General features: G+C 46.6%; 1 protein-coding gene across 2 annotated transcripts in view; it reads left to right on the forward strand.

The window, feature by feature from the left end:
• Positions 1-8,163: 8,163 nt before the first annotated feature.
• LEF1 (lymphoid enhancer binding factor 1) overlaps positions 8,164-22,900 on the forward strand; it is a 139,142-nt gene continuing 124,405 nt past the window's right edge. For both annotated transcript variants that reach the window (XM_061585432.1, XM_061585433.1), the window contains exons 1-4: positions 8,164-8,912; positions 9,760-9,994; positions 12,818-12,881; positions 22,223-22,356. In XM_061585432.1, coding sequence (XP_061441416.1) covers positions 9,779-9,994; positions 12,818-12,881; positions 22,223-22,356 — 414 coding nt within the window. In that variant the 5' untranslated portion in view covers positions 8,164-8,912; positions 9,760-9,778. The remainder of the gene's footprint in view (positions 8,913-9,759; positions 9,995-12,817; positions 12,882-22,222; positions 22,357-22,900) is intronic.

Raw genomic sequence — 22,900 nt, forward strand, 5'->3', positions numbered from 1 at the left:
AAGCTTTCTCTCCCTACCTTAGAGCTTTCAAGTAATTTATTTGGGCAAAAAATCTTAACACACCTTGCCTGATTTAAGGAGAACACTGATTACATTTACAACTGTTAGCTGATCTAGCTTATGACAGATTCCTGCAGACTGCTTTGGATTTAAGATTGCTTGGAAGCTGGGCCTGGCAACCAAGAGGTCTTCTGTAACTTTAAAAGTTGTGCAGGGGGAAGGGGAAATTTCACCTTGTGTTTTTTCCTATTACATTGTTGCAAGAAAACCTACACTTGGCTGAATTTTCTCTTCTCTTAAACATACAGAATCATTCTCAGGCCCTGAGCCTGGCAACCCTATTTGCATTATATACTCATAAGGAAATGCCACTCTGCACACAGAAGCACTGGCCTCTGAGAAGTTTGATCCAATTCAAAATTAAGTCCCACTGATTGCAAAGATGCTTATTAACAAGTATAACATATACTGTAGTTACAATTTTTAAAAAATAGTTTATGATTCAGGAATAGCATCTGCCTACGAATTCTTTCATTAGCCCTAATACGATGTAATCGCTATGTTAGCAATTCCACAGCTAAGACTAAATCCATAGGAAACAGCTCCATATAAAGAGTCTATTATAATCAACAGCGTTACACGCGTTTGGTTCTAAATATATTTGCCCCGGCAAAATTGCTCTGTTTTTAAAGGGGCTTTCACTCGATAGTAGTCCCTGACTCCTCCACCCCCCAATCGCCCAAGATCTGCCAGAGTTTACTGTGCCTGAAAGGAGGCTCCCTAATTAGGGATTAATCTGGGAGGCAGCACCCTCTCCCCCTCCGCCCGCCCCCCTCAGTGTAGCAATGTTACGATTAAGGTTTTTGCTGTGAGTCACGGGGGGGGGGCATAACAGCAACAACAACCTCTCATCAGCACCTCTGTTCTGATTGTTTCAGCTGGAGAAAAGAGGTGCGAGGTACATATTTGTTGCTAAAATAATATTGACAATGGAAGACATTGAACTCCGCGGAGTGCAAATTAAGAACAAGCCCTTTTTCTCTTAAAATAATTGCTAAAATGCCGAACAGAAATCTGGAAAAGGAGGAGCGGGGATCTCACTCGTTTCCGCTGGTTGCTTTTATTTTGACACCATGTGCTCCAAGCTCGCTCCAGTGAATCTGTTGACGGGCTGGCATGTGTCCAGACTTAGCTGGTCCCCCTCCCATGTGGTTCTTTCTTTTTTATTATTATTTTCAATTCACATTTCAGATCCAACTCCCCAAACTCTTTGATCTTTCTCTCTGCCTCCTTACCCGGAAGAGAACCCTCGCCCGCTCAGCTGGGAGCTCTAAGCACACGTGGAAAACCTGGCGCGGCTCCACGTTCTTGCCAAATTTAGTCACACAAAGAGGCCAGAAACGGAAAGAAAAAGAGGATGAAAGAGACAGCCGCGGGACATCAAAGGGAGCCGCTGCTCCGCCCCTGCGCGCCCCGCAACCCCGCCTTCTGGCTATATAATGGCTGGCTCGCCGAGGTGGCCTTTTCTCACGCAACCGCTCCTCTTCGACTTGCTCCCTGGCGAGTCTCTGGCTTGCCTTGGTTTTTGCAGTGACATGGCATGCCTTCCTCTGCCCTCGCGATGAAACAAAAGATATTAAATTATAAACGTGTTCGCTTTTTAAGGCAGCCGTAACTCGCTTGCCGGGGAGGAAACGCTTCTTTTCCTCACAACATTATTTTCTCCTCTGGGGTTCTTTCTCTCACACTTTTCGTCCCGATTTCCACCCACCCCCCGTTAAATAGAGGGCTGAGTCTTGGACTGTGGCTGCCGCAGTCTTCTGCACGGTCCGGGCAGGAGTAAACGTCATTAGAACCCTAAAACAGCCGAGATAAGATGGAATGGTAGCGGCGACAGTCCTAGATGCGCGCTCACTAGGGAGCAGGGCTTATTGAAACCAGTGGGACGTAGTGCCGAGTAGACATGCCTAGAGGATGTTTTTAGACAGAGGGGCGTTTTAATTTTGTTTGTGCTTTCTTCTTGTGCAACCCACACAACAGCGCTTAACGCCGAGCCAGCCCCCGAACCTGTTTGCCATGATCCCCGGGTCCCTGTTCAGGAATAAGTAAATAATTGTTCCTTTCTGGGCATGTGCTGAGTGGTTTGGTCCCCGCCGCTAAACACTGCCTTCGATCCCATATAGCTGGGACTTAATAGCCGTAGCTTCCAGGTAAATTTCAGACCCGGGACCTGTTGTTGAGAAGTCAACTCCTGATGCGACCCTTGTTGCCCCCCCCCATCTCTCTTTTTCTGTGGTTTCTTGCCGGGCTATTCAACTTTTTACTGTTATTGATGATAATTTACAGCCACCGAAATCACATCCTGGTGTCTGTTTAAATCCGTTCTATTACCACGACGCATCTTTCCACCCGTCCATTCTTCGGCTCGTTTACCGATTAGGGAAGATCCTCCTCACCCACCACCATTGCCCTTCCTCTCTCCCTTCCTCCAAACAAACTTTCACTATCTGATATGGCTTAAATCGACACCGTTCAAATAAGCCTCCCTTAACATTGTTTCTTATTTAACCCGCTTAAGTCCGTGAGCATCCTAATACTATTAAATAGTTAATAATTACTTCGGATGACGTGGCACGAGCGCTTTGATCCACGTCATGAAGAGTATGTTTGTGGGAAGTAAGGGGAGTGAAATCATAACGATGTAGCTTGTTTGCCTACTTCGTTCTGAGGGAGGGAATTAACTGATTGCAAACGAATTAGAATTCCTGCTTTCCGCCAAGCAAATGCAGATTCTGTTTAGACGAGGGGTAGCCAACGTGGCACCCTCCGAATGACTTCCATGAGCCCCAGACAGTGTGAGCAATGATGATGGCTGCTGGAGTCCAAAAACATTTGGAGATCACCCCTTTGGTTAGGTAGTGCATTATATACCTATCTAAATAACTGGGCTTCAGGATATGCTTTTTCCATTCCTGTTAGGCCTCCATAACATGGCTTATCCTCAGCCAGTTTTCTATTCAGGCACTCTCTTCCTAACCTCCCCCCTTTTTTACGTCCAGTCAATTATCTGATGAAGTGCACCAGATGTGTACTACACAAGACACAACTTCTCTTGTCTACCATAGTTTATGCCAGGCTAGTTGAGTTATCCTATGCGAGCTAGGTCGGAGGTAAGGCCCATTGTGTTCATCCTAAGGCTACAATCCTGTGCACGCCTAAACACAATTGAACTTATTTATGAATAAACGTGCATATGTTTGCGCTGTAGGGCTGCCTTCCTAAACACTCTGACTAGGGAGTACGTCCACACAGTAGAGTTTACTTCTGAGTAAACCTGCAGAGGATTGCATTGTAAATCCGACTCAGCCCGACCCAGTGCTTGCTTATTTTGATGTTAACTCAGTTCAATTAAGTCCCAAATAAGCCTTCGTAGCAGTATATAGCCTTGCTGCAATCCTAGGTATATTGAACCTGGAAGGGTGTGTCTGTGTGGAATCCTACCGAATTCAACAGGACTTTGTTCGAAGGCTCTATTTTCTGAGATACCTAAGAACCTTAAACTTCTTGAGAGCTTTTTGCGCAGCCCGATTCTATGGACACAATCATAAATCCCACTGAGTTCAATGATGCTTAATCTCGGGCAACTGAATATATGATTACAGTCGTAGAGTATGGACCCTGTACAGGCTTAATTGGAGGTGAGCCATGTTTACATGAGAGTAAGCCCCAACAAATTGTGTGAGACTTGCTTCCAAGTAAGCCTGCATACACTCCAGCAGCAGGAGGGCTTGAGCGCCACCTTTGCTATTCTGCTCACCTTCGAGTCTTTTTTATCTCCACCCCTCAGTACCGGGAGGAATCTGCGCTTTGAAACAGAGACGCTCGCCTGGAGCAGCCTCGCAACCTATGAACTCAAGAGTGTTCCTGACAGCCTTGTGTTGTCTCCAGTCAAATCTGGCGTTGGAGATTTTCCTGAGTTTATCTTCTCATCATAAATCATTAAGTTTCTCTCCCCCACCCCACCCGTTACCCTCTTCTCTCTTTAGAAGACTCCCACCAAAAATGGGAATGGGAAAACCACCAGACCACATGAAAGGGAAGAGAGAATCCTTTTTGCTTCAATTACAAAAGAAGCAGCAGTAGCAAAAACAAAACGAGGGGGACACAGCACCTTTCCCTTTAGTTGAGCACACAGTTTATTTTTGCTAGAAACTAATTTGGCAGGACACCGCTGCTGCAGGTCCGATTTTTGCCCTTCTAGCTACTAACAAAAAGGCATATCTGCAGCCCGGCGGAACTGCGTACAACATGCCTCTACTTTTTCAGTAAATCTATCTATCCAATCATCAACAGCCTGCCTTTTGCAAAGAGTGTGGCGGTGCTGAGGGCAGTAGCGCAGTGGCAAATCCAGATGGGCAGGATCCCTTCCTGATAGTCACGCCACGCCCTCTCACAGCCACATCCCCTCACTCGCTTGTTTGCTGTCGTCTTGATCTCCACACTTCTCAGTCCTTCCCCTGTGTGCCTTCTCCCACAACAGACGTCCCTAGGAGCCCAACAGCATGACAGGGGAGGGTATTAGCTACTGAGAAGAGTCTTCTCAGGTGGCTCACTCACCTCCTTTCACTCAGACTGGCTCCAATCAGCAGGAAAGGAAAAGGGAGCACGTTCGAAGGTTCTTCTCAGTGGCTCACACACTCTCCTTTTATGACGATTGGCTGGTAGGATGTTGGAGACATAGGAATCCCGTTGCCAAAAAAGTAAGGAGTCTAAGACCCTTGAGGTCCTGAACGACTACACCCCTGAGAGGTAAAGCAGGCTTACTAGCCGATGGGTATGTAGTCTAACAGAGGGGGAACGGCGGGGAGGGATGGGGGGATAATAGATTTAGGGCACATTTCAGAACAGGCACAAATCCTTCCTTAATTGTTTTCTTAGTGGGATTAGATTAATACTAAACCTCCGTGTGAACAGTATTCCCTGGAGAAAACGTCTCTCCTTCCCGCACCCTCCCTCAGCGGTCCAGGGACGGTAAACACCACCAAAATTGACACAAATCTCGTTGGAACGGCAAAGGATTTCACCACCCTTCCTCGATCGATTAGAGGAGTAACAATCGATTAGACAGACGCGTGCTAATTGGAGACCCAAATGCCTAATCTTTATGACAGCTAAGGGGAGTTCTTCCCAAAACAATGCCTTTCCTAGGTTGATTGCTGCTGGTTGTGACAACGGCTCCTCGTTAACAGAGATTTTAAAATAATTTTATTCCAAGGTTCCATACTAATATCTATCTATAGATAGATATATGGGCTTAAAAAAAACCTCTTCACCTTTTTAAGGCTGCCATGTTTTAAAGGGGGAACCCACATAAATGACGATATAAACAGCAAAACGTTGAAATTACGTGTGCCTGTTAAAGAAAATCCTAAGCTTGTCGAAAGGGGCTTGGTTGGTTTTCTGAAGCAGAAGATCTCTCTGCCAGAATACATCAAATGGAGCTTTTCCTTTTTATGCGCTAATTCTCTCAACTCCCCCCCTCCCCTCCCCTCCCCTCCCTTCCCCTCCAGTAGTTCCCATTAGGTAGTTTAAACTACAATAATCTGGAGGGCAAAGGGAAGCAAATGAGTATGGCGGTCCCAACAATTAACATGAAAGGGGAAATAGGATTCGAATTAGGTGGAACAAGATCAAAATTTAACCAATCCCTTAAACTTCTTCAGATTCCAAGTAGCTGCCTCAGCAAAAAGAGGGGCGGGTAGGTAGTTTTGTACCACACCGAGAAGCACACATTTATGTGGAAGTCCCATTCACTTCAATGGAGCGTGCTCCAAAGGGAAGTATTTCGCAGCCTTCTCTTATAAATGTTTGCTCAGAAATAAATCCCACTGATTCCAACAGAACTGATTTCCAAATTAGACTGTAGTCCGAAAGAAACTGGGGAATAAAGCATCTGTGAACACAGCGGGATTCTCTTCCGGATAAGCATGCTCACGTTGAGGCTGCAGTTCCAGGCAACTCTTGTTTGCCTCACTGAATGCAGTGGGACTTACTTCTAAGAAAACACACATAGGATCGGCCTGCAAGCAACGCAGCCATGGCGCGCAATCCCGATATGTTTACTCGTGGGCAAGCCCCACTCTGTTCAGTGGAGTTTACTCCCAGGTAAATGCGAATAGGACTGCAGCCACAGGATCTTAGAATTCAAGTAGCGCACCCCCTCCCCAATGTTTTTCTGAGAAAGGAAGCATGGAGATGCATTGCTTCTTCTAGCTTATACCATAGGGTCTCCTCTCTCCCCCTCCTCCTCCACCTACATTTCTAGTGGATTTTCATTACAAGTTGCAGGTGGAAAATTATGTCACGGAAATATTCCACATTTGCTTATTTCACCAAATAGTCCCGTCACAAGAAGCTCTTTATTCCCCACCCCCGGAGGTCTTAGGAAGAGTTAAAAACGTTCTTATAAACAGATTATGGATCGGGCTGCACATTGGCTATGATATTCCTACTGCTCCGTTTTCCTCTACTGGCGTATTTGTGCCTTTGGGTTAGCTTAACCCCCTCCACCACCACCACCAAGAAAAACTTCGCACACATAATAGAAACGCTGCAATCCTAAGAGCACTTACTTACTCGGAAAACTCATCCAACTCAACGTCAGTTACTTCCAAGTAAATACACACAGGATCACGCTGGGAGTTTGGAGTTTCCTTTTTATTTATTTTATTTATTTAATTTAATTTATATACCGCCCTAAGCCCAAGGGCTCTCTGGGCGGTGTACATACAATAAAGCAATCAAAATATATAAATACAATAATACAATAAAATCAAACAGTAGCAAAATACATCAAATACATATACTAATACGCATTAAAATGCCTGGGAATATAAAAAGGTTTTCACCTGGCGCCGAAAAGATAGCTTTTCACATTGCTAGTGCTGATTTAAAAAAACATTGTACTGTAGTATACTCTGATTCCCTTTTATCATACCGGTCACTAAACATGGTCATAGTTTACAGATAAGGAGGGTGTTTGGCTATATGTGCTGTGGCAATAATTAAAAAAAATGCGGCCCATCCTCTGCTTGTTTTCTTGAAAGTAAGTTCCATTGAAGTGAATGCTGCTTGTTTTCCAATACATTTAATATGTTCAGGACAGTAACCTTAAAATTGGGGGGGGGGAGTTGTAAGGCCGTCTTTCCCATTTTTTTCTAGACCAAGTAAGATTCTAGAACTTATCTAAATAACCAGAAACTTATATTGCTATGTTCATTTGGATCTCTTTGTCTCTCTTCCTGCCTTAGCAGTTTTAGTCTCTCTCTGTGTGTGTATCTAAAACTGTAAATAAACAAGCAAAAACACACCCACACAACCTCCCCTTTTCCAGCTACAAAACAATGTTGTATGTATATCCCCCTCCCCTCCAAAAGGGGGAAGTCTTAACAAAGCAGCCCTAGAAAAACATCCTTGTTCCAGATTTGTCTGAAGATGTTCAGATAACTATTATTTGCCCTCTCTTGAGAGGCTTCCTTGGGGAGGGGGAGAGTGAATTAGAATACCCCTTGGACTAGCAATTCCCTTCCCACCGTCATCGCTTTTGCTTTCTTTCTCATCTCAGCCCATCTAAAATAATAAATAAGAATAACAAACGACGCCAGGAGAATTGGAGAGAGGGCAGCCATCAAAGCTAAAGCGATGAAAGTGCAAAAAATTAGGGAGGCGATAAGGGAGCCTTTCTTGAGTGAGGATGGTGGGAATACACGCGCGCTGGCGTTTCCCCCCACTTTCCTCCTTTTTAGCTACGCCTTTGCTTTATTCGCAGGCACCTTTCCCTTGCTAAGCTGAGATTGTTTCAAACTTAGATCGCTTTGCTGGGGAGGCTTTGGGCTCATTTCCCAAGAAGAGAGCTTCCATCCCACTCCTGTCCTTTCCAGTTTGCTTTCTAAGCCAGGTTTAGGTTGTTTTTTTCCTCCCCTTCTTCTCTGTATGGATACATTTCCTTTTTCTCTCTCCCTCTCAAGAGCGTCTATCAATGCACTGTCAATCAGAGCGGCGGCTTCCCTTTCATCTTCTTTCCTCCCGCCCCCACCCTTTCAACAGTATGAGCGAGAGCGGAGGGGGGGGGAAGGTAAAGCGAGAAAGAGGAGGTGGAGACGGAGTGGGTGGAGGGGATGTTAAAGTTACATTACTGAGGGAGCCGGAGACAGACTACTGGCTTTCCACTTCACACGCCCCGTGTCGCAAGCTAATCCCCAGCCGAGCGGTTCAAGAGCCGGCTGGCGCGTAACTACACGCGCCCGCACGACCGCAGGAACCCGTGTCGCAAGCACCTCCTCGGGCAAGTGGAGGGGCTTCTTCTCCTCCTCCCCCCCCACTACCTCACGCGCGCAAGAGCGAAGGGGAGAGAGAAAGCGCGCGCGCGCGTCTTGGCGTGTGCGCGCGCACCCGGGTGGCTTGTTTTGCCGCGCTAATTGGACCACGGAGCGGAGCTGCTGCACCTGGACCAAGAAGTCGTCAAATGAGAGAAAGAAGAGCGGCGAGCAGCGGGGTTTGTCCTTTACTCCCAGGAGGCAGTAACCGACCCGCGTACTCGTACTGAGAGTCGGTGACCCTGGAGGAGCTTTTGGTGCTTCCTATTCATGAGGAAAAGCTAACTTTTTTATTTAAAGAAACCAAATTAAGGAGATTCACTCTCTCTTCTCCCTCCCACCTTTTCCTGTCACGCAAGAACTTTTTCTTCGTCCCTTGGGGGATCTTCTGCACCATCCCCGCATCGTGTGAACCCCACCCTCCTGCTTCTCCTCCACAGAGCTGAGGACAGCGAAAGGAAGTTGAGCAGCAAAGGAAGAAAGAAAAGGAAGAGAAAGAAAATCTCCGCTGGTCAAAGGGACAAAGGCAGAGCCCTGGTGTGTGAATGTGTGTCTGTGTACGCGCGGCTTTTCCTTCTTCTTACTCGCTCCCCTTTGCCGTGAGGTATCTCTCGGGCATTTCCCTTCCCATCCCCGAATTACCAGATAAAAAGAAAACTCTTTTAACCCAGCCAAAGGGCCCCCCACTCCACCCACGCCCCCCCCACTCCACCCACGCCCCCCCACTCCACCCACGCCCCCGCTCCGCATCGCTTCCAAGAATTCGAATTGAAGGTTCCAGTTCGGAATCCCGAAATTTCCCCTCTAAAAAAACAAATAAAAAAGATCTTCCCCGCCTTCAGTAGTTTTTTTTAAAAAAAATAGCACGGACAGTTGTATTTTGTTTAAAATACAAACCACCCAAAACGTGGCGCAGTAAAAACACAGGGGTCAACGAGAAGCTAGACGTCTCTCTTCTTGAAGAGGGGTGGAGGGAAGCAGAGGAGATAAAAGCAAACGGGAAGGGACGCAAACTTGTCCAGACTTTCCTGGCCTCTTGCTGCAGACACAACAGAAACCGGGAGAGAAGGGGGGAGGGGTAACTAATGTGAGTGTGTTTCTGTATATATATCTCTTTCTCTCCCCCCCCTTTTAAAGGCAGATAGACAGTCCAGGCCACTCTCGATCCCTTTCCTGTTGTCCCCTCCCCCCGGTGTTTGGGTTGTGGATGGCGTTGGGGGGGGGCGCAGGGTTTAGGTTGAGAGGCGTGGGGGCTGCTAGACTTAAGAGCAAAGGAAACGATCGTCCAAGACTCTTAACTTTCCATCATCCCTTCTGTAATCCCTTCTTCTCTCTTCCTGTTCTCCCTTCTTCCTTTCCTTTATTTATTCCCGGGGTGGAGCAGACTCGAAACAGCAGCCACTATGCCTCAGCTCTCAGGAGCCGGAGGAGGCGGAGGCGGCGGCGATCCGGAGCTTTGTGCTACCGACGAGATGATCCCTTTCAAGGACGAAGGAGACCCCCAGAAGGAGAAGATCTTCGCCGAGATCAGCCACCCGGAGGAAGAGGGAGACTTGGCCGACATCAAGTCTTCGCTGGTGAATGAGTCGGAAACAATCCCCAACAGCAACGGGCACGAGGTATGGAGGGAAAGTGTGTGTGAGAGAGACGCGTGCAAACTGTGGGTGTTTGAGTGAAGGGCAAGGGGGGAGTGTACAACAGCTGGAGGAGTGGAACAAACTTTCTGGAAAGGGCCATAGCCAAGTATTAGCAACAGGAGCAGCAATACAGAGAACTTTGTTATGCACAGAGAACAATCTGGTGTCACTCTTTGGGTGGCCTTCCTGGGGAAGGGGGATGTCTTCTTGATTCTTCCCCCCCCCTTATCTAAAGCAGCAAATGAGCCTTGGCCTCATAAGGTCCCTGGAATGCATTGGAGTGGGTGGCTTAACTATTCTGGGGCTAGAGAGCAAGGGGTTGGGGAAGAGTTGGTTTCTGGAAATTTAGTTATTTTCAGGGATTTTTTTTTAAGTGTAGAAAGATTTTTTTTCTTTCAGGCGAGCAAAGGAAAGGGTGTGTGTGTGTGTGTGCATGGCGTGGAAAACGGGAAACTGTAAGCCGCCAAGTGGGATACTGTTTTGGCCATGGCACTTTGAAAACTGATACTCCACAGTTCCCCATGAATGAGTAGCACTTGGCACGGTGGAGGAGGGAGTGGAGTTAGTTGAAAGCTCTGTTTGCTGCAGTTTTCTCCCCCCACCGCTATCTTTCCTCTTTGGAATTGGAGGGGTTGGAAAAGGCACAGAGGTTGAAGAGGAGTGATTGTATTGCTTACCCAATACTTTCTTATTCCTGCTACCTTACCCCAGCTTAAATCCATTTGGGGGGGCACATTTTGTAGGGAACATTGGAGGTATGGTAGAACGTCTCCCTCTCTCTTGTTAGCGTTTTGCTAAATTGATCTCCTTTACATTTGTTCCTTGTGCTTTTGCAGGTAGTGATTGAGGCTGAAGCATAAGCCTCCTACTTAGTTTGAGATTAAAACTTGAGTTTGGTGCCATATTCTTTGTGTTATCATGATTACACTTAGTGCCCTGCCTTGCCAATGTACCACAGTAGCAAACACGATACATAGAGACACATGGGTGGCTCAGCAGTAGCTCTCTAACTCCAGAGAGAGAAATGAATGTGGTATGGGCAGACCAGGGAAAGCACTAGAAAGTCAACATCCTGTGCATCATTCAAGGGGAAATTCTTTGGGATCATAGATCACCGAGTTACAATGCTCTTTTCTTTTTTAAAGAAAGTCCAACCACAAGTTCAGGAGCTGTATTGTAGAAAGCCAGTATAGTATCAAGCAGGCAGACCTCCAATGTACATTTGTTGCCAAAAGAGATACCTGCAGGCTGAGTTGACTCATGCATTTAAAAAACCTGAAGGTCAGAAGTTTGCTTGCTGCAAAAAAGACACAGGAGAGGCTTTGAGTAACTTTAGTAAATAGTTTGGCCAGGTTACCTAAAAGATCCTCTTCCCTTACATACCTGCCCGTACCTGAAGATCTTAATCAGAGGCCCTTCACCTGGCTACAGAGGTGAGGCGGGTAGCCACTAGGGACAGGGCCTTTTCTGTCCTGGTACCCTGGCTACAGAATGCCTTCACAGAGGGGCTTGTACCTACATTAAGATCTTTCTTCCTGGCACCAGGTGAAGACCTTATTCTACTGGGCCTTTTAAAATTATGTATTTTAGCTCTTGGAATGTAGGTCTTCTGTTTTAGAATGATTTTGTGCTGCTTGTGATATTTTTATTCTTACTGTTTTTGAGGGGTGAACCAATATGACATGGCTAACGGATGGTCCATAAATGTCAAGGATAATTTTTTATTACTTTTGCGGCATCGGTGGCTTGACCATTTGAGCTAGTAGCTGCTTACAACTGGAGAAAGCTACTTTTCCATGTAGCTTCTGGCATTAGTATGCTGTAATAATATTTTAGGGAAGTAGACGAGGTGCTGTACCCTACCATTAATAATGATTCCAAGCACACTTAAGGCAAGTAAATTCGGAATTGCTGCGACTCACAATTAAGGGTTTAGTTTTCTGTATACTTGAAAATAAGTCACATTGAAGTCAGCAAGACTTGTTTCCAAGGAGGAACTTGGTTCTGGCACACTGGAAATTGACGTGCAACTCTGTTTATGTTAGATTGTCCATTGAAGGTTTAGTTTGGATTTGATCGTTTCTGGATTGCCCCTTAAACTTGTAGGAGCTTGTATTGATTCAAATAGAGTTTGTGGTCTGTGAAATTTATTGTTACTAAGAAATGTTAGTATGTATTTCATATTTGCAATAGGTAAATGCTTGTTAACTATTGGTCCTTGTAACTTGCCGTTAGTTCTTATACAAAAAAAGCAGTAATGCATTATTTTTTGTGAGGATGGACTGGGTTTTTTGTGAGGATGAGCGCTTTCCTCCCTAAATCAGTTTTCATAGTGCAGGAAAAGGTTTGTATGAATCACAGGATCATATAATAGCATTATGCTTTAGACTAGCCATGAAATTTCTTGGGTTAAAATCAGCAAGGTCAGAGTATTAGTCATAAACTCTGTATTGATTTGCATATACTGTTGGGCAACTTACCAATATTAAAACATTAAATATTTTGGAAAGCTTGGAGAGTTCAAGCTAAAATAGAGAACTTGCTTACGTAAAATAAGGATGATGGAAACTATTCTTATATCACTGAAAATAACACTAATAAAGTCGGACAAATTGAACAAGAACATAAAATAGTCTGTTTTTAAAGCACTATCCTTTTTCTTAAAATAAAAGCAACTATGTAAAGAAGTGCTAGTGCTGGAATTGGACACTGTCAATTTTTATTATAAGAAAAATATAAGGAACAAAATAAGGTAAAAATCAATAGAAATGTAATAATGTTGTATGATTGATTATTTTTGGCTAGGTGTCCAGGCAAGGTCAGTCTCAGGAATCTTACCATGAGAAAGGCAGAGAACATCCTGAAGAAGGTAAAATCTTTCTTTCTTTCTTTCTTTCTTTCTTTCTTTCTTTCTTTCTTTCTTTCTTTCTTTCTTTCTTTCTTTCTTTCTTTCTTTCTTTCTTTTATGCTATTATATTCCTTCTCACGCTTTACTTGCATGCAGGGCATTTCTGTGTTGATTATGTAACAGGGCCCTGCCCTCAACATGACAGCTTCTTCATACAACTATTACTGTTGCAATGCGTGGGCCTAACACTGTAGCATGTTAGGGGTGGGCCTCAGGGCCGGTTCTAAAGGGCGGCCAGGTGGGGCACTGGCCTGAGGGCCCCTGGAGCGACAGGGTAACAGGGGGCTCTCAGTGGCCCCTCCGCTCCCCTTCTGCAATCCGTGGTGATCTGCGCCCCCCACGCCCCCTACTTACCTGTCTCCTGCCTTTTAGTATTGCCCTTAATGAAGATGGTGGCTGCGGTTTCCCTAAAATACTGAAGCCCCTGCCGCCATCTTAGATGGCAGAGATGCGCACACGTAGCACACGCGTGTGCCATCAACAGAGATGGTGGCAGAGGATTCATCCCCTTAGGGAAACCGTGGCCGCCATCTTGGTTAATGGCAATAGTAAAAGACAGGAGACGGGTAGGTGGGGGAACGCACGCACAAACACGCACACATGCCGGGGCCCGAGGGCAAGCTGATGCCCAAGGGCCCCGGCATGTCTGGAGCCGGCCCTAGTGGGCCTAAAGTGTTAATGTCTTATTAACACGTGAATAGGGCTGCTATTGGTGGAGGTAAACCTATAATGCTGACTTGTATATTGGTTCAAAAGTATTTATATAATCTGAGCATAGTTTTTCTGGTAAAACTGTGCAATTGGCACCCTGACGTCAAACAACAATACTGATTATTTGACATCTGAGGGCCAAGCTACTGCAATGTTTACTTTGTAGCTTGCCCCCGAGTGCAAGTCCCCCCCCCCAAATATTGCCAGTGTTAAGTTCAGTTTGGACTGGGACTCTGTGTGTGTTTGTGTGTGTGTGTTTAGTGGGCTTTAACCCTTTGCTGCCTGCTAGGATCCCAATCCAGTTTTGACTGCCCGAGTCTGCAATTTGCATATGGGGAAACAGCTCCCATTTGCTGCAGTGGTAGCTTTTTTGTATGTGCAAATTGAAGGTGTGGGCATCCTGATCTCGTTCAGAGTGGGGTGCATATGGTTTAGGCCCCGTTACCCCAATCCAAGGGTCTTAACTGGGTCCCCTGCGTTGGATTTTTTTAAAAATAAAAAAGCATGCACTTAAGGGCAAACTTTAAAATACAGTCTGGCCCTAACTCCTGTTTATTTGGATATGGCTTTCCATATGGGGCACTTCTCATGTTGTGACCTAATGCCATGGGAATGTTTCTGCAAATTACTCCTGCATCCAAAGCATTTGGAAATAATAGCACTAAAAAGGATTAAGAACATAAGAACATAAGAAGAGCCTGCTGGATCAGGCCAGTGGCCCATCTAGTCCAGCATCCTGTTCTCACAGTGGCCAACCAGGTGCCTGGGGGAAGCCCACAAGCAGGACCCGAGTGCAAGAACACTCTCCCCTCCTGAGGCTTCCGGCAACTGGTTTTCAGAAGCATGCTGCCTCTGACTAGGGTGGCACAGCACAGCCATCACGGCAAATTCCTATATTATGCATATCTGATCACTGTAAAACATGTACACATCTCTCCTACCGGAGACTATGCACAACTATTTAGTACTTTCTCATTCAGGCTTTTCGTAAATTTAGAAGGAGTTATCTTAGCAAGTACTCCCTTGCTCTATAACATGACGTAGGAAGCATCATTCAAACAACATGTTGGTCACCTGCTGATTAACTAAATAGTTTGGATGGCCCCCAAGCCACTTGGTTAGATGATATTTTTCAGTGTTAATTTAAATTAACATGATTCGGACTGCTGTACATATTGGCTTCATTTAGGTACCCAACATGGAAATGTTTTCTGCCGCCAGGGAATTGAAGTGTTGGGCGGACCTTTGTCAGTAAGACTTGTAACATAGAAAAGTCAGCATTTCATTTGATTGTGAAATAGCTATTATTATTTAAATTAGATATTGAGCAGATTATAAATGGAACCCCCTAGGTTGAATAGGCCCACCACTAGTAGCAGGTATTGTTGTACAGAAGCCAGAACACTTTTTCTCCTTAATTGCTTCTAATTGGCATGACCAGAATAAACTTGCTCCTGCTGATGCTGACTACCAGAAGGAAGTTTCTTTCTTTTTTTTTAAGAACATCAAAAACTAGTAAGAATGTCCTAGTCCTTCACTGGACCATCATACATGCAGCACACTTTTTATGAAGAGCAACCAATTCTTAGATGTAGTTGTAAAGTGATTTACTTGAAGTTTTAGTATTGTTGATACTCAGTGGGCTGAGCTCCTTCTCCCTTGGAAGTGTCATTTGTGTCTTCAGAGATGCCAGAAGTCAGACAGTAGAACTCGCTGAAATGCATAAGTGATGGTGGTTTAAGGTATACTTTAGTGCTATTATAGGAATATAGAAATGGACCATTGGTCTCACCTGAAGGGTGATTTTCCTATGAGTACGGACATCACAGCGGGTGTTAGCTCCACCTATTGTGCGAAGGCAAGAATGTCTTTGAAGTCAAGACTAGGGGCGTCAGGCCCCTCCCAGTCTCCAGTTCATTCGCAGCGAGTCTAAGGAGAAATATCTAAAGATACAAGAACAAGGCCAACCAGCCTGGCAGCAGGAAAATAACACAATAGTACCATGCATAGTAACATGACTGCAACATAGCGGTATAACAGAACTAGAAGTCTTGACTTCACTCTTAAATTTAAATATAATAGTGTAACAGTAATATATAACACATTAAAAAATATATAGTCATCCTCCAACTGGGAGGGTCGTGATGTCCGTACTCATAGGAAAATCACCCTTCAGGTGAGACCAATGGTCCATTTTCCCTATGAGTCCGGCCATCACAGCGGGATGTACCACAGCAGCCCATACAGGGAGGGACCACCCACGTGTTAATCCTTATTAAGAACCTGTTGCAACACTCGTCTGCCGAAAGAAGCGTCAGTTGAGGCATAACGATCAATTGTATAATGCCTTATACACGAGTGTGGGGTAGACCAGACTGCAGCCCTACAAATATCGGCAACAGGTATGTCTTGAGAGCCCTCCGAACATCCAACGAATGCCAAGCCTTCTCGAGCGGATGGGTAGGATTCAGGCAAAAGGAAGGTAAAACAATGTCCTGGTTGCAATGAAAAACTGAATCGACCTTGGGACGGAAGGAAGGATCAGTCTTCAGCACAACAGAGTCCTTATGGAAGACGCAGAGGTGTCGAGCAGAAGACAGTGCGCCCAACTCCGAAACGCGTCTGGCAGATGTGATTGCGATCAGAAACAAGACCTTGAAGGACAGCATACGTAGGGGCACAGACCTGATGGGTTCAAACGGAGGGCGTTGCAAAGCCTGCAGAACCTTCGGCAAACTCCATGAAGGGAACCGATGGACAACAGGCGGAGAGTGTAGGGCGACTCCCCTCAAAAAGCGTTTGATGAATGGATGTGAGGAAATATGATCTCCAGGAAAGGACACTGAGAGAATGGACGACAGAGTGGACGCATGTCGACGTAGAGTGTTGGGTCGAAGTCCCATCATAAAGCCGCTATGAAGAAATTGCAGCACCTGATGCACAATGGCTTGGGATGGATCATGGTGGTGGGACTGACACCACTTGGAGAAAGCTACCCAGGTATGTTGATAAATACGAGTGGTAGATGGTCTTCTTGAGGCCAAAATAATATCAATCACGCGTCAGACAGTCCAGCTGACCTCAAATGTCCCCGTTCAAACGCCACGCTGTTAGATTGAGCCAAGTAGGGTCCTGATGCAGTACTGGACCCTGGGATAGAAGGTCTGGCCTGACTGGAAGTGTCCAAGGATCCATCATTGACATTGCCAGAAGATCTGAAAACTACGGTCAGCGTGGCCAAAATGGTGCTATCAGAACCAGCTGTGCCCTCTCGGTTCGCGCCTTCCTCAAGGTTTTGGCTAACAATGGTATGGGAGGAAAGGCGTACAATAGACCGTCTGGCCATGGTGTTGTCAGAGCATCCACTGCTTCTGCTGTTGAGTCCAGGTATCAGGCAAAGTACCTGGGAAGCTAGCAATTGCGACTGGAAACAAACAGGTCGACTGAGAGGGCGCCGAACCGACATTGGAGACGATGGAAAATGGCTGGATGAAGTTTCCATTCTCCCGGAAAGACCTGTTGTCTGCTGAGCCAGTCTGCTGTCACATTCCAAATCCCTCTGAGATGTTCTGCTTTCAGGGATTGTAGATGTTGTTCTGCCCAGACAAAAATGAGGGAGGCTAAGTCCTGCAGGGGACGAGACCTGGTGTCCCCTTGTCTGTTCAAATGTGATTTTACACATGTGTTGTCTGTTCGAATGAGCACATGGTCCAAAGGGAACAGAGACTGAAAATGACGTAGAGCTAAGTGGACAGCCTTTAGCTCCAGCCAGTTGATGCTTTGAGTTTGCTCCGCGGTGGACCAAACCCCCTGAACGTACTGGGAATTGCAGTGGGCTCCCCAACCGATGAGGCTGGCATCTGTGGTTACAATGGTTCTGCGGGGTTCTCTGAACGACGTGCCCTTGGAGAGGTGTTGAACCTTGGTCCACCAGCGGAAGGAGAGGCGCAGTGCGGGGCTCAAACGAACTTTGCGATGGTTGGTGCTGGCAATGTCCTGTTGAAACGGCAACAGAGTCCATTGAAGGTGTCGAGTGTGTGCTCGAGCCCATGGCACAATGTGGATGGTAGAAATGAACATCCCGAGCGTTCTGGCAAGAAGCATGACGTCTGTGGATGTTTGTTGCATCAGGGACCTTGCGATGTTTGTGATGGCAGTGATGCGATCTGGAGCCAAGAAGACCATTGCCTGCAGGGTGTCCAACATTGCCCCTAGATGTAGTAGGCGTTGGGTTGGTTGGAGATGGCTTTTGTCGAAGTTGACAAGCCAGCTGTAGGCCTGCAAAACATTGAGGGTGATCATTAAGTGATGATGAGCCAGCTCCTCAGACTTGGCCCATATTAACAGATCATCCAGATATGGGTAGATATGAACCCCTTGGGTCCGGAGGTAAGCCACTAGGATGAGTAGCACCTTGGTAAACACTCTTGGAGCAGAGGAGAGGCCGAATGGCATCGCTCTATATTGAAAGTGCTGGTGGCCAAAAGCAAACCGAAGAAACTTCCTGTGAGCTATACAAATGGGCACATGGAGATACGCTTCCTTAAGGTCGATAGAAGCCAGGAAGTCTCCTTCATGCAGACTCTCCGTAATGGAATGGAGTGATTCCATTTTGAACCTGCGATATGTTACAAAACGGTTGACAAACTTGAGGTCCAATACCGCCCTCCATGATAAATCTCGTTTTGGGACAGCAAATAAGAGGGAGTACACCCCTTCCGACCTCTCAGTTGTGGGAACTGGCTCTATCGCCGCTATGTCCAAGAGGTGGTGGATAGCTGTCTGCATGATGTTGTGCCTGGCTGGTGCCCTTGGGCAAGGGGACGGATGGAATCTGTCTGATGGGGTTGCCCAGAACTCTATGGCATAGCCATAACTGAAAAGGTCCCTGATCCAGGAGACCATAGTAAGGCGCAGCCATACTATCTCCAAAATTAAGTAATCTGCCACCTATGGGGAGGGCGTTAAGACTACTTGCGTAGGCGAGGGCCTCCCTTATATGAGGACGATGAGTTGCCCCTGCGCCCTTGGTACTGACCTCTGCCCTGGAAGCGTCGGTTCCAGGAGCCCCTGAATGCGTTGGGATCATAGGATCTGAAGTCGCGTCCTCGTCCTCCTGGCCGCGTTCCTCGAAAGGGCTGGTTAGAACGGAAGGAAGGAAATCGCCTGAAGGGCCTGTGGTCGCTGTTCTTGACTGTGGCCAGAACCGGTTTGTGGGCGTCTTTTGGATCAACCAGCACTGCCTTTAGAGCTTCCTCGCCGAAGAGTAGAGATCCGGAGTAAGGAGCCCTGGACAGATTCAATCTGGCCGCTGAATCAGCTTGCCAGTGGCGAAGCCAGAGGGTGCGACGAGCGACTATTTGAGCCGTCATGGCTCGTGCCCCTAATTGAGTGGCATCCAAAGTGGCATCGGCCACAAAAGCTGCTGTCTTACACAATTTCAATAGTGCTCTTCTGAGGGCGACAGGATCAGGGTTAGCGTCCTCTAGAAGGTCATCCAGCCACATCATAGATGCTCTGGAGAAGATGGAGGCTGAAGCGGAGGCACGCATGGCTAGGGCAGTGGCCTCGTGATTCTTGCGGAGGGCGAAGTCTATTCGTCGCTCAGTAGTGTCTTTTAGGTGGGATTCCCCTTCCCTGGGCAAAAGAGATCGTGAAACGAGGCGAGCGATTGGTTCATCTATGCCAGGGACATCTAACTTGGTGGCAAAGTCTGGGGCTAGGGCGTTAAGTCTGTCAGCCAGGTTCTTGAAGCGTCGAGCTTTGAGTGGATGGGCCCATTCTTCAGAGGCTAATTTGGCAATTGGGTCTGGCACCGGGATGTAGTGTTCAGTAGGTGCAGGGGATTTGAGGACCTTGGCCCCTTTGATAGCTGGGGCGGACGAAGTTGAAGGCGCTGTCTGGAGACCAAGAGTATTAACTACCCTGCGTGCCAGGGGCTGATAGTCTGAGGCATTAAACAAGCGATATGATGTATCCTCCTCATGATCTGAATAGTCGCTCCAGTCATCTCCTTCAACGTGGTCATTGAAGGTTGACTCCTCCGCATACGAGGCTTCGTCAATACATCTGCCTCTGGCTACATCAAAGGGGTTAGGTGAACAGGAAGGGTGAGTTTCATGACACGCACGATGTTCCATGTTGAGTTGAGGTATGGCAGGAACTTGTGGTAGTGACTGCATTTGGGTAAAAAATGCCAGCATGGCTTGAAGTTGGGAGAGGAAATCAGGAGACAGCTGCAGCCCGGATGTGGCAGATGTATGTGCCTGAGGAGCTATTGGAACAGATGTTTGGGGCGGTAAATCGGAGGAAGGTTCATTTGTCGAATACTGAGCGGGAAAGCCAACAAATTCTTCCTCGTCAGAGGAAGCAGCAGGGGAATGGAGAATATCGCTTATGTGTGCCTGAGGTGCTGTGTTGGTGGTTGGCACAGAGACGTAACGTGGGCGCTTTGGTTTGCTATGGCTGGAAAGATGTTTTGTCTTAGCCAGGGCTTTGGCGTGTCTGGTCTTAGTCGTGTTAGAATGTTGTGGCTTGGCTGTTTGTGGCATGCCTGGCTGATCTGGCACCATATGGGTTGATTGCGGCATGCCTGGCTGTTCTGCCATCTTATATTAACTTGGGTACAATACACTGCCACGGAGGGGTCAGGATGTAAAGACCCGAACTGGCTCAGCGTACGACCACGGAGGGGGTAGAATACACTGGCAGATGGCGGAGTGCACTGCCACAGAGGGGGCAGGATGCACTAAGGTATTAGCGTTAATATGTTATAGGCTGTATTTAGACTTAGCGCACTCAGATTAGTGCTGTAGGCTGGGTTTTAGGCGTGGTACACGGCCCCAGAGGGGGCAGGATATACCAATATAAATCAGATTTAGTACAAGTCAGCCACTAAGATTAAAGCTCCAGCCTTGATAATACAATCCAGCCACTAGGATTAAAGCTCCAGCCTTGATAATACCATTCAGCCACTAGGATTAAAGCTCCAGCCTTGATAATACAATCCAGCCACTAGGATTAAAGCTTCAGCCTTGATAATACAATCCAGCCACTAGGATTAAAGCTCCAGCCTTGATAATACAATCCAGCCACTAGGATTAAAGCTTCAGCCTTGATAATACAATCCAGCCACTAGGATTGGAGCTCCAGCCTTGATAATATAATCCAGCCACTAGGATTACAGCCACAGTAAATTTGTGTGCAAGTCAGCCCTGTGTAAGTCTGTTTGCAGCACCACAGTAAATTTGTGTGCAAGTGAGCCCTGTGTAAGTCTGTTTGCAGCACGTATATAACACACATACGGATAGATAGCCTGCAGGGAAGGTATCCGATGGTTAATAAAGGGTAACAAAAAAGGCGGGAATTTTGAATTCAAAAAATGGCGCCCGGAAAAAAGGGCGGGAAAAAACGATCAAAAAAGGCGGAGAGAGAAGGAGCAATGGCGGCCGTCTGGGGACGAAGTGGGGGGAAGGGCTGTCCAGCACAGACTAGCAGGGGAAGCCACGGGGCCGATAACCGCACTAGCGGCTCCAGAAAACCCCCAAAAAGAAAGTGCAGATAGAAGCCTGTGAGGGATAAGGCAGCAGGAGGCAAGCCGCTGCCGGCGCCGGGAACAGGGCTAGCCGTGGCAAAACTAACGTGCTGAGAAAAGCCTGTGAGGCAGAACCCTGGTAGGTTAAAAAAGGTTGGAGGGAGCCGCAGCCACAGGCTCCCGCCTCGGAGAGAACGGCAGCCGCGGTCTCTTCAAGGGCTCCACAGAGCGCGACGTGAGTAAAAGCAGAACCGCTACGGGAGAGAAAAGGCTGCGATCTCCCGAAGCTCAAGACGGCCAAAAAACACAGAACACCGCAGCCGCGGTCTCTGTGGGGGTCGCCAGACAAGCAGGAGAGAGAACGAAAATAAAATGTTAAAGCCAAATCAGGGAGAACCGCAGCCGCGGTCTTTGAGGGAAAAAACCTCTAACAAGCAACAGAGGTAAGTGAAAGTAGGGAAAGAAGGACTGGGAAGACACACAAGCGACGCTGGGTTCGCACCCAGTCAAAACAAATAAACAAATACAAAAACAACTTAGCTAAATGCTACGCGATAGGCTCTCAATGATAAGTTTTCCAATCTTGTTCGTACGAAGGCAAGAATGAACTGGAGAGTGGGAGGGGCCTGACGCCCCTAGTCTTGACTTCAAAGACATTCTTGCCTTCGCACGATAGGTGGAGCTAACACCCGCTGTGATGGCCGGACTCATAGGGAAACTCACCTTATACTTGGCTTCTTGGCCTATCGCCTTATGGTGAGGCAGACCATTGGTCCATCTAGCTCAGTATTGTCTACACTGACTGGTAGTGGCTCCAGGCAGGAGACATTCCCAGCCCTACTTAGAGAAGCTGGGGATTGAGCTTTGGACAATGCAATACCATTGAGCTGTGACACCTCCCCAATAAGAACTTTAAAGATGAAAACACTAACAGGAAAACCAAGATTTTTTTTTTCAAAATGTAAAACTGTTGCAAGTATAGAAGTCATGTCATCTTACACAGAGCTCTATTAAAAATGAAAGTGGCAGCTCAATTAATAACTTTTGCTTTTTACAGGAAAACACACAGATGGTGGCTTATATAGTAAAGGACCTTCTTACTCTGGTTATTCTGGGTATATCATGATGCCAAATATGACTAATGATCCATATATGTCTAATGGATCTCTTTCTCCACCGATTCCTAGAACAGTAAGTTTACTTTTAAAAATATTTTTATGTATATATGCACATACAAATCATTCTTTGGAAAGACAAGCTTTGTTTACAGATTAGTAAGCCTTGGTTTTGGCAGGATTTGAGAGGAATACTTGCTGTTAATTAAGATGCTGATAGTGCATTCCTGCTGCTTAGGCTCATTTCTAACTCTGTGCAGCTTTCTAAGAATTTTGAACAATCTACAGCACAGCATAAGAAGTGGACCATACAGAATAGCATGATGTCAGTGGTGTCCATTTGTGGTGGTCATTGTGAAGGCAGCCTACCTAGGAAGATGCAGACAATTGCTACAGGAGGTTCAAGTTCCTCTGACTGTTTATCTTTGTTGGGCTAAAGAGGCTGAGGTGTAATTTCCAGCCAGCCTGTCCCAAACAGTGCAATACACCAGTGGTCATTTTGTGTCAGAAATGTTAATTGGTGTAATGGTTTCTTGCAAACATTTTGTTTTCTTAGAATCCTCCTTCTGGGATAACACATTATCAGTGTCCATGTAGCCCTCGTAGTGTCTCCTTTTAAC

This window comes from Rhineura floridana, chromosome 9, assembly GCF_030035675.1.
Source record: "Rhineura floridana isolate rRhiFlo1 chromosome 9, rRhiFlo1.hap2, whole genome shotgun sequence".
Lineage (NCBI taxonomy): Eukaryota > Metazoa > Chordata > Lepidosauria > Squamata > Rhineuridae > Rhineura > Rhineura floridana.